Consider the following 13160-nt stretch of genomic DNA (forward strand, 5'->3'; position numbering starts at 1 on the left):
CTTGTAGGGCTTGGAATACAATATACTGGAAGGCAAAAGAGCTTACAGTGCAGCCAAGAATGAACTACCCAGCAAGGCTGAATGTCCTCTTTCAGGGAAAAAAGATGGACTTTCAATGAACCAGGGGAATTTCAAAGGTTCCTTTTGGAATGGCCAGAGCTGAACAGAAGGTTTGATCTTCAGATACAGGACTCAGGTGAAGCATGGAGATTGGAGGAGAGGGGAAATATGAGGGACTTAATGAGGATGAACTGCATGTATAGAAAAATGATACTGATAATATTCATATGAACCTTCTCAGTTAATAGAGCAGGTAGAGGGAGCTTTTATAGTTGAAGCACAGGAGAAAGCTTAATTTGAAGATAAAATATGGTGTAAAAATGGAGTCAATAGAAAAAAATGGAAATGGAATAGGAGAAAGAAAAAGGAGAGGGGGAATAGTCCAAGATATTTCATATAATAAGATTTTTTTTTATTACAATGAGCTATTGCAATGATATGGAAGGGGGGAAGCAAGGGGGAATGAGGGAACCTTTGCTCTCATCAGAGATGGCTAGGAGAGGAAACAGCATATATACTCAATGGGGTATAGACATCTGGAGTAAGAAGGAGGGGGGAGCAGGGGGAAGGGGTGGAGATGTGAATAAAGGAGGAGAGGATGGACCATGGGGGGAGAGTGACGAGATATAACACATTTTCTTTCTTACTTCTTGCAAGTGGCTGGGAATGGAAGGCCTGCCCAGGACCACAGGGCCAGGTGGATTCTGGGCCTAAGGGGTGGTATGGGGGCTCAGGGCTTCTTGGCCCCAGGACCAGGGATCTGTCAGCTGTGCCACTCAGCTACCCTACAGCAGAGTCATAGTGAAAGGAGAGAGAAAACATAGTACATGGTAGTGGAGAAATAAGAAAGGAGGGAGTTGCGATCAGCAATGGCAACGTTGGAAAAATATGGAAGTAACTTTTGTTATGGACTTATCATAAAGAATGTGATCCACCCATGACAGAGTTGTTGGTGTTGGAACAAAGACTGAAGCACATTTTTTGTTATTATTTGGGGGAGGGTGCAAGTGGGGCTGGGTGGCCTGCCTGGGGTCACATAGCAGGGTGATCTTTGGGTGTCTGGGGCTGGATTTGGACCCAGGTGTTCCTGGCTCAAGGGCCAATGCTCTGTCTGCCACCAAGCCACCCATACTATTATTACTTTTTTATTTTATTTTGGATCTTTTTTCTTTTTTTTGGTTTTTGCAGGGCAGTGGAGATCAGGTGGCTTGCATGTTACATGGCTGGGTGATTGTTGGGTCCACGGGGCTGGATGTGGGCTTGGGTGCTCGTGGCTCCAGGGCTGGTGCTTCGTCCATTGTGCCACCTGGCTATACCTACAATTATTACTATTTTTTTTTATTTTAATTTTTTTTCTCTCCCCTTTACTTTTTTCGCCCAAGCAAGTCTGTCTATATTATTGGGGGGGGGGGGGGTTGTTTACTTGTAAACAAGAATATTTTATTAATGTAAAAAAAATTTGTACAAAATGAGAATAAAAAATAAATTAAAAAAAAAGAAATGTTAGCTTCAGCCATACGAGAAGAAAAAGAAATTGAAAGAATTAGAATTGGGAAGGAAGAGACAAAACTCTCACTCTTTGCAGATGACATGATGGTGTAGCTAGAGAATCCCAAGAAATCATCTAAAAAACTACTAGAAATAATTAGCATCTTTAACAGAGTTGCAGGATATAAAATAAACCCTCATAAATCCTCAACATTTCTGTATATGACTAGCAAGATGCAGCAGAAAGAGTTAGAAAGAGAAATCCCATTCAAAGTAACTTCAAATAACATAAAATACTTGGGAGTCTACCTGTTTGAAAACAATTGCAAAACACTTCTCACACAAATAAAATCAGACTTAAATAACTGGGCAAATATTAACTGTTCATGGACAGGCCAAAGTAATATAATAAAAATGACAATTCTACCTAAATTAAACTACTTATTTAGTGCCCAGCCAGCCAAAATTCCAAAAAATTACTTTAATGGGCTAGAAAAAATTGCAAGTAAATTCATATGAAGAAGAAAAAGTCAAGGATTTCCAGGGATTTAATGAAAAAAGGTACAGAAGAAGGTGGCTTAGCCTTACCAGATCTAACATTATATTACAAAGCATCAGTCATCAAAACTGTCTACTATTGGCTAAGAAATAGAATGGTAGATCAGTGGAACAGACTAGGTGCAATAGCAGGAAATGATTATAGTAATCTGCTGTTTGATAAACCCAAAGAGTCCAGCTATTGGAGTAAAAACTCTCTATTCAATAAAAACTGTTGGGAAAATTGGAAGTTTGTATGGTAGAAACTTGTTATTAAACCAACACCTCACACCTTATACCAAGAGAAGATCAAAATGGATACAGGATCTAGACATAAAAAAACAATATTATAAGCAAACTAGGAGATCAGGGAATAGTTTGCCTGTCAGATCTATGGAAAGAGAAGAAGTTTATGACCAAGGAAGAGATGAAGAATATCATTAAAAACAAACTAGACAATTTTGTTTACATTAAATCAAAAAGCTTTTGCACAGACAAAACCACTGTAACCAAGATCAAAAGAAATGTAGTTAATTGGGAAACAGTTTTTACAACTAGTAATTCTGACAAAGGACTCATTTCTAAAATATACAGAGAACTGGGTCAAATTTAAAAAAAAAAATTCCCCAATTGAGAAATGGTCAAAGGATGTGCAAAGGCAATTTACAGATGAGGAAATTAAAGTGATCCATAGTCATATGAAAAATTGCTCTAAATCACTAATTATTAGAGAAATGCAAATTAAAGCATCTCTGAGGTACCACCTCACAACTCTCAGACTGGCCAATATGACCAGAAAGAATAATAATGAATGAAAGCAACCTTCTCTACAAGAATCCCTTCAACAAACCCCAACAAAGTGGGGATCTGAAAAATCCTTCAAAAGAAGATAATTCTTTCAGGAGTAAATTTTGTCATTTGTGTTGACTTGTGTGTACTGTGTTGACATGAGATAACCTTCTTGTTGGAGAAAGACAACTGATGGAACAGTGACTAAAGTGGTAGACCCAGAATCAGGAAGACTTGAAATGTATAGCTGGCTTTAGACACTAGCTATGTGACCTGAGCAAGTGACTTAACCTTTGTTTGCCTCATTTTTTTTTTCATTTATAACATAGGGACAATATGAGCACCCAATCTACAGAATTGTCATGAGGATCAAATGAGATATTTGTAAAAACTAAGAAAAGGAGCTGGGACATAATAGACACTAGAGAACTGCTTATTTCTTTCATCCTGATTAGCACCCTCATTATAATCCTTAGGTGTTCGTGTGCTTCTCTCTAGTTTACAAAAATGCTTGTAATATGTAGGATTCAAAAGCATAGGACAGAATTCTGCCTTATAATTAGGCAACTAAAAGTGTTAAGCCTAGTCCATGTTCATTGGCTCAATTATTTAATTATGTAAATATTAATAATTGAAAGATTGTACTATATGTTTTATATACTGAAAGGAAAATATCAGTTTATTACTTTTATCAATTTAATACTTTTGAATCACATGTCATCATAATTACAATTATATTAGGCCTACATCTAAACATATCAGATAGCATAATATATAAACTAATACAATAAAAGTTTCTATAACAAAAAGGTTTTCAACTCCAAGTTTTATTTTGAACAATAATGAATAAAATTTAATGCTACTAGAACCAAGGAAGTTGGATTGCCTAGAGTTAAACACTGGACTTTTAATAATTAGCATATAGTTCTTGAACCTGGTCCCTATAACTTGTACCCAAAGCCCAGATGTATCTAAATATAATACTTACTAATCTGTTGGTCTATGAATTACTTCTTTATTGTATCTTACCTGGAAAAAATGCTGATGAACTTAGAAAGCATACAAACAGAGCTTGTTTTTTCACTAAAATTCATTTTTGAAAATCAAGTAATTCAGGGAAAAAAATCTAAATTTATCGAAACTATTACCTTTGTTTATTAACTGTATTTTGTTTCTAGATGCTTACACATTTCCAGAATGAACTAAAGTTGATGATCAGTTTGGAGTTACTAACACAGATTGATGAGCAGATAAACAAGTAAACCTAGGGACCAATATGCAGATCAACAAAAAATGAAGGGATAAAAATCAAAGATTACCTGCATTACACTAACTTGTAATAATTGAAAATAGTGGGGAATGGAGGCTGGCATTTAATAAATGTTGAAAGATAGGAAAAAATACAGAGTATGGGAAAAGGGTTAAAATTAAAAATGAATATTCTAGTTTATTTAAAAACACTATAGTTAAAATTATATCACTTCTAATCTGTTGTATTTCAACTGAATTCTGGGATGCTCACATCATCCAAGTGTACAGAAATAATATTTGACTAAAACATAAATCCTCTATTACAGACCCTGAGGCTGGTAATATGAATAAATCAAAGGAAATGCCAAACACAATGAAGAAATACGTCTGAGAAATGATCAAAAGAATAATTCAGAGGATAATAACAGAAAAAAATGCCATTTTAAGAATAAGAGTACTAGAGAGAAATGAAATGATAAATAAAATGGAATAGCTAGGGGAAGAAGAAAATCAAGGAAAACTTTCCTAAGAACCAAATGGGCCTGAAAATTAGAATAGTGTAAACATAAAATGACTCAATGAGAAAACAATAAATAGTATAACAAAATCAAAAGTTTAAAAAAACAGAAAAATATATAAGCTATATACTATCAAACTAACCTATAAAACTGGTCAAGATAAGATAACTTAAGAATCATTGCATTAATCATGAAAAAAAGAAACCAAAACACCTTGAATACAGTATTTCAAGAAATCATAACTTAAAACTACCCAGATTTCTTAGATCCATAGAAAAAAAAAGCAAAAACAGAAAGAAACCATTGGTTACTTCCTGAAATCCCAAAATAAAAGCTCCTATGAACTTCATAGCAAAAATCCAGATTTATAGGATCAAAGAAAAACTACTGCAAACAACAAAAAAGAAAGCATTCAAAAACCAAGGAGTCAGAGTTAGGACAGTTGGCAATTGTCACTTAAAAGGAGAGAAGAGTTTATAATAAATATTTCAAAAAACAAAGGTAAAGGTTCACAACAAAAAATAACCTAAATGACCTAAGAAAACAAAGTATAATAATATGGGTGAAAAGGAACCTTAAAAGATTTAACATTTTCAATCTTTCAACCTTTTAGATTTTCAATCATTCATGATGAAAAAGTCAGTGGGTAATCTGAAATGGAAACAAAGGAGTCGAGAAAAACATAAAAAGTTACCCATAATCATTTAAATGGAAAAGATTATATGGCAATATACACACTAATTCTCTGGATTCTAAAATTTTCAAGGGTCATAAAGATAAATAAGACAGCGGATGTGAAGGTGATTTTGGTCTATTTTGATGGTCATAGAATAAGAGAGAAAAGGGAGGGATAGGGAAGTATACAGAGAGGAAAAAGAGGGAAATCACTATTTCACATAATAGAAATGCAAAAGATGAAAAGTATTCAAATAAAGAGAAAAGAGAGAATGAGCATCTCATAAACCTCATTTTCATCTGAATTGAACAAAGGAAGATGGAACATAAAGAACACATGCAGATTATGGTACAGGCAAACATTAAACTCATGAAGAGCTATTTAAAGGAAAGGCAAACATAAGCAAAATAGACCCCACATCAGAGAAGGAGTATAAAGGAGGAATTAAAAGTAAAGCATTGCTGGGAGCAAAGTTAAAAAAAGAAAAGAAAAGAAAGGGGGTAAGTAGAAGATCTCTAGTTATTGATAGTAAGTTGGGCAAACTCCCTCTTTTCTTTTTAACTACCTTTTTAACTTTTAAGAAGAACCTGGGAGCAAAAAAGAGAGGGAAAGGTACAAAAAGAGAGAACAAAATACACAATTAACAATCATAATTATGAATGTAAATGGGATGAACTTAATTATATCAGAAAAGTATAGGAGAATGAAGTAGAAAACAAAGTACAACAGTATATTGGGCTAAAAGAAATACACTTGAAACAAAGATTCACAGAGTAAGGGACGATGGCAGTATCTATTATTCTTCAGCTGAAATTTTAAAAACAAAAAAAGATAATGCAAACCAGATAAAGCTATAGTAAATGTAGACATGATAAAAAGAAAAGTCAGAAAACCATTATTTTCATGGCATCATAGATAACTATTACTTCTTCTTCTTCTTCTTCTTCTTCTTCTTCTTATTATTATTATTATTATTATTATTATATATGTGCAATGAATAACATAGCATTTAAATACCAAGTGGCTAAATTGAATTGAATTGAATTGAAGAAATGGATACCAAGACTATAACAGTGGGGAATCCTTGTCAGAACTAGATAAGTCTAACTAAAATACAAACAAAAAAAAAAGTTAAGGACCAGAATGGAATTCAGAATTCAGACTTGAACAAGAAAAAAATTGACTTCATTATCAGTATCTTTAAAAAAAACTGCTTGTATTTTGAGGCATAAAAACCACCCCCCAAAACAAATAACTGTTCATAAAGCAATAGATTATTTTTGATAAAGAGTTTTTGAAGAAAAAATAAAAATTGGAGTAGAAATAATTAAATTCTACAGAAATTATAAGTCAAAGAAAAATAATAGGAAAAATAAATAGAAAATTTCATCAAAGAAAGTGATGCTAATGAGACAACATATCAAAATGATTTAGCTACACCAAATCAGTCCTTTGGGGGAAAATTCATATCTCTAAATGCTTCCATCAACAAAAAAATGATAAAGAACAAATAAATTAATTGGGCACACAACTGAAAAAATTGAGAACAATAAATCAATTACCTGCCAATTAAACAACAAAGACCATATTTTAGAGATTAAAGAAATTCTATTAATCAAGATTAATAAAACAGAGCAAAAAAAACCATCCAACTGAATTGCTAAATGAAATTAGGAGCCTTTAAAAAAAATTTGAATAGAAACAATAGACAATTAGATAATGTCATTTTAAAAAACAATAATAAAACTATTTTGTTTCCAAAATTAGACAAACTGTTTGCAAAAATAAGAAAAGTGACCTTTCCAATCTCTGTGATACAAATATGGCTTTGATCCCTAAACTAGAGAAAGACACAGAGAATAAAAAACACCACAGAACAATATCTCTGAATTCATGAATATTTGGCAAAATTTTGGTAAAATAATAGCAGATAGACTACAATAACAAATTTGAGGTATTATATACTATGACCCAGTTGGATTTATAGGAGGAATACAGGGCTGGTTGAATGTGAGGAAGTCTATCTGTCTATCAATATGTGTATGGGTGTGTATATGTAAATGTAAATCTGTGTACCACATAATATACTAAAGATTACTTGAAAGATTCTGAAAAGTTTTTTTTAACAAATTCCACCTATTTCTAAAAAAAAATTAGAAAGCAAAGGGAAAAGCTGACTTTTCCTTAAGATGGTAAATAGTTTGTGTGTATGTGTGTGTGTGTGTGTGTGTATAGACATAAAATAAAGAGCAAGTTTATATGTAATAAAGAAAAAACAAGAGATATTTCTGATAAGATCAGAGATTAAGTAGGAATACACATTAATGAACACAATTATTTAACATAGTACCAAGAAATGCTAAGTACTGCAATAAACCAAGAAAGAGAAATTGAGGGAATAGATATGTCAAAGAGGAGGAAAATTAATTTTCTTCAAGTAAGGAGAATTCTAAAGAGTTATTGAAAAATTAAAAGAAACAAATTCAAAAAAGTTGTACTACATAAAATAAATTTACATAAATTGTCAGCATCTCTATTTATTACCCAAAAAATTCAAAACCCAATAAGAAGAAATAGAAAAAATAATTTCAAAATTAATACAAGTTATATAAAATATTTACTAAACACATCCAATAACTATAGGAATGCAACTATAAAGCATACTTTAGAGAAATAAAGATAGAGCTAAATAACTGGAGAAATACTAATTGCCAAGGAGTAGTAGTACCAAAATAATAAAAATGACAGTGCCTAAATCAATTTGCTTATTATTCAAACTACAAAGGATTTGATTTATAGAACTAGAATCATAAATTTCATCTGGATAAACAAAAGGTCAAGAATCTCAAGGAAAATAATGCAAAGAAGGTGGTAAAGAAGGTGACAAGTACCAGATTTCAAACTATAAGGCAGAAATCTTCAAAATAATTTGTTAATGGTTAAAAAATATGGTTAAGTATTCAATTTTGATCAATGTATGGCATGGAAACAACATAAAGACTATCAGACTGCCTTCTGTAGGGGGTGGGGGGAAGGAAGCGAGATTGGAAGAAAAATTGTAAAATTCAAAAAACAATAAAAATTATGGTTAAATTAGTGGAAAAGGTTAGGCATATACAACAGCGAGAGAGAAAAAGGAATATAGTAACATGTTCAACAAACTCAACCCAGGTTACTATATCTATTTGACAAAAACTGGTGGGGAAAACTGGAAAGCAATCTGTCAGAAATTAGACTAGCATCATATGCCAAATAAACACCAAATGAATATATCATACAAATATAATAAGTGAAATAAAAAACTAACTAGAGGAACAAGAGGGTAAGGGAAATGGGGCAAAATCCATATAGCATTCCTAAGTGCCGGACACTGTACTAAGTACTTCACTAATATTTCATTTGACCCTCGAAGCAAACTTGCAACATTGGTGCTATTCTTCTCATTTCACAGTGACACATTTGAGGTCTTTGGGTTTACTTGATCCTTTTCTTCTATCCTATGTCTGAGCTGTTCTATTGATTGACCCTTCTGTTTTAACCAAATGATTCCTTTACTAACCTGAAATCTGGTACTTTAGGGCATCTTCCTTACCACTTTTTAAAGTTATTTTTCTTGAGATTCTTGACCTTTTGTCTTTCTAAATGAATTTTATTATAAATTATATCTATAAATTAAATCTTTTTTAATTTAGTATGGCACCAAATAAACAAACTGATTTATACACTATTATATTCATAGATATGTATATATGTAAAATGATATGAATACCCATATTCAAAATATATAAATAGATGGATATGTGGAACTGATTCAAATTTCTAAGAATAAGTTAATAATTGTTCATAATTAGAATAATTAATGTCATCAAAGATATGAATGGACAGTTTTCAAAAGAAGAAACAAGCAATTAACAATATCAAAAATTGCCCCTAAATCATTACAAATTAAAGAAAATATCCATCACATGTCCACTAAGCTTGGCAAAGGTGACAAATGTTGTACAGGCAATGGAAAACCAGGGCAGAAAAGGGAAGACTGACTATGGGGTAGGCTCTATGCCAAAAACTTTGCAAATATCCTCACATAAACTATGAGGGAGGTGCTCTTCATATTCCTACATTATAGCTGAGGAAATAAAATGATGAAATGTGCTTTATAGAAAGCATATTGTGGAAAAGGTGGAGTCAAGATGATGAAGAGACAGTCCGCATCTTTGCCTGACATACCTAACATACCTCCTCCACAACAACCTAGGAAGTGTGTCACACATCATTCTGATTGAGAAAGGCAAGAAAAGAAATCACACAAAATCATTTTTCCAGCCCAGGCAACTTCGGAAACAGAAAGATATGTGGACACTGAGGGGGGGTGTATGTCCTGGAGGCAATGGTGAACAATATTCTAGCAGCCAGGACTAATAATGAAAAGGAAGAATTCAAAGAACTATGAAAAAAACCCACATGAAATAAATACTATGCATGTTGACCATAGCATAAACCAATGGGATACTTTTCCTGTATATAGGGACAAATCTCTCCTTTTATTGTTATGAGTATATGTATGTTCTCTTTGGCCCATTTGTTGTGTTGCATAGCAACAATGCTCATCATGACTATATCATCTCTCTAGGTACTAAGTCTTATTTTATATTTCTAATAAAAAAATTGGTTTCTCAGCCTCCATCTAACAGTTATAAATCTGAATGTTTCTCTGTGTGTAAAAATGTCAATCTGCCATGTCAAGACCTGTTTCCTACATCTCCTATTTGTTTCAATACTACCTGATCAGTTCAGTGATAGCACTACTAAAATCCTTTGCCTGGCTCACCAAATCACAAGATAAGAGATATCTTGGATGAGGAGAGAGAGCAATCCTATGGTTGCTTGTAAACAAACATTCCCTCTCTAGATTAAGTGGGATTCTTCTTAACAAGAATTTGAAGCAAATATTTAACTTGGGAGAGGATCATAATGTAGAACTGTCATCTATATGAAATCACATTGGTTGCTTAATTCAGTTTTATGATTCTTTGTCCTTTCTGTATAAAATGCTCCCCAAAAATCTTTAATGATACCATCCACTCATGGGTTCGGTAACACACTAGAGAATAAAACTTCACGGATAAAACTAATTTTTTGTCATTTCATTTTTAGCCTAAAGAAAATTATGTTTAACAATACCAGTTTTCTAGAAATCCCAAACTGGTGTATGGTTTAGACCAAGTCTCTGAGGCCAAATAAACCAGTACCATTTCTTGATAATAAAGATCTGGTATCCCAGACATGTAGAGAACTGATTCAAACATATAAGAGTAAAATTCATACCCAAATTAATAAATAGTCCAAGGGAATAAATCTGAGCTTCAAAAATCATATGAATAAAGTGCCACCATTGTAAATAGTAGAAGAAATGCAAATTCAATCAATTTTGCTGCTCCTACCTGTCATATTGACAGAAGGAATGAAAAGGAGAATCCCTGGGGTAGCTAGGTAGCACAGTGGATAGAGCAGCCCTGGAGTCAGGAGTACCTGAGTTCAAATTCGGCCTCAGATACTTAATAATTACCTAGCTCTGTGGCCTTGGGCAAGCCACTAAACCCCCATTTGCCTTGAAGAAAGGAAGAAAAGAAGGAAAGAAGGAAGGAAGGAAGGAAGGAAGGAAGGAAGGAAGGAAGGAAGGAAGGAAGGAAGGAAGGAAGGAAGGAAGGAAGGAAACAAAGAAACAAAGAAACAAAGAAAGAAACAAAGAAAGAAAGGAAAATCCCAATTGTTGGAGGAGCTGTGGGAGGCCAGGAATACAAATGAATTATTGAGGGAGCTGTGCATCTTTCTGACCATTCCAGAAAGTATTTAGAATGATTCTGCTAAAGTTGCTAACTGTGCGTGCATTTTAACCCTGACAACAGATCATACACTCCAACTATCAGGAAAACAGAGGACATACATGTGCAGACACATTGACAGCAGCTGAACTTTTTTATAGCAAAGAACAGGAAACTAAAGAGGCACTCATTAGTCAGGAAGGAGAAAGGCACATTATAGCATGTGAAAGTAATGGAATATGATTGTTCTACAAGAAGTATCCAAGGGAATGAATTCAAAGAGACCTGGGAAAACTAGTGCCAACTGGTGCAAAGGAAAGTGAGCAGTTCCAGGAGAATAATGCATACAGATTCAACTTTATAAATTAAAACAAGACAAGGCTTTGAAGGATTAAATATCCCTGAAATGATGACCAGAGACAGTTCCAAAAGATTGATGAGGGCACAGGTTACCCCAGTCCTCACAGCCAAGGTAACAGACCAGAGAGATATATAGAGAGACCTATGTTGTGGGACAGAGCCAATATGGAGATTTTCTTTCCTTAACTTTGCTTTTTGTTACTGGAAAGGTGTTTTAAAAAGGAGGTATAGGCAGAGGAGATTTATTGGGAAGGGACCTGGGAATAGACATTCCAAAAATAACAAAAGGAGGAAGATCAGATCATTGAAGCAAAATTTCAAGACAGAGAAGAGAACAAAACTTAATTTGGAGGGAGAGCGTCATGCAGGACAATTCTGAAACTAAAATGTATGTTTTATTATATGCTTTAAAATCCATGGTTTCAGGGCAGCTAGGCAGTGGAGTAGATAGAACACCAGCCCTGGAGTCAGGAGTACCTGAGTTCAAATCCAGTCTCAGACACTAAACAATTACCTCGCTGTGTGACCTTGGGCAAGTCACTTAACCCCATCACCTTACAAAAACAAAAAAGAAAAAGAAAAAAAGTAAGAATCAATTATTAAATTTTCAATGTGAGGATTCACACCTTGGAAATGAACAAATATAACATCAAATCTTGATTTATTGCTTTATTAAATATCTAGGCTTTAAAGAGTGATGGAGCAAAATGTTAATAATACAGATTAAATTTATGTCCATTGTACGTAAGAATTGGTTGTTACACATTTACCAACACATGCTCCCAAGGAGGTTTTAAGAGAATGAGTTATAAAAGATATACTATTAAGTCATGTTGAGGTCTAAGAGAAGGTTTTGAGTTTTCTCTGATACAATTTGCTACAAAAATCTGATTTTACTTTATGAAGATATTTAGTCACTTAGATATATTAGGAGAATCCTTTTCTTTCCTTACCTATAAGGCTGTACTTTATTATTCCTTTCAATGCCAAATTGCAGTGCTTTTTTAACAACAACTTCATTTTCTTCTGGATAAACTGAACATGTGCAGTAAACAATTGCTTGTGCTTTGTTAACTGTATTTAAGGGGAAAACATAGTCACTGTTCAGATTAATCCTATACAAATCCAGTACAATTCAAAATATCTTCATTTTCTTTTTAGAAAATTTTCTTTAGTATCCTTTGTATATAAAGATAATTGTTGGCAAATTTAATTCAGCAAGTATATTTTAAAAGGGCAACTAGGTGGTACAGTGGATACAGCACTGGCCTTGGAGACAGGATGACTAGCTAGCTGTGTGTGACCCTGGGCAAGTCACTTAATACTGATTGCCTCGCATCCAGGACCATCTCCAGTCATCCTGCTTCATATCTGGTCACCAGACCCAGATGGCTCTGAAGGAGAAAGTGAAGCTCTTGACTTAGTGCAGCACTCTCGCACTCAAATCCAAGTCACATACTAGTCATGGCATCAGCTCCCTGATGTTCTTTGAGATTGAAGGACAAAAAATATTATTATTATTAAATATAACCAATCAACAAATATTTATTAAATTCACTGCTGTGTGTTAGGTACTATGACAGGAGCAGGGACTGAAAAATAAAAACATACACAGGCTTATACAATTTATATAGACTCTTGCATTATAACAATTAATTA

General features: G+C 33.5%; 1 protein-coding gene across 7 annotated transcripts in view; it reads right to left on the reverse strand.

Annotated features, from left to right (window-relative positions):
- The window catches only part of NSUN7 (NOP2/Sun RNA methyltransferase family member 7), a 258982-nt gene that overhangs the window by 59777 nt on the left and 186045 nt on the right, over positions 1-13160 (reverse strand). For all 7 annotated transcript variants that reach the window (XM_074229568.1, XM_074229565.1, XM_074229563.1 and 4 more), the window contains one exon: positions 12455-12575. In XM_074229568.1, the coding sequence (XP_074085669.1) occupies positions 12455-12575 (121 nt within the window). The remainder of the gene's footprint in view (positions 1-12454; positions 12576-13160) is intronic.

The sequence above is a fragment of the Macrotis lagotis genome, chromosome 3 (genome assembly GCF_037893015.1).
Source record: "Macrotis lagotis isolate mMagLag1 chromosome 3, bilby.v1.9.chrom.fasta, whole genome shotgun sequence".
Taxonomy (NCBI): Eukaryota; Metazoa; Chordata; class Mammalia; order Peramelemorphia; family Peramelidae; genus Macrotis; species Macrotis lagotis.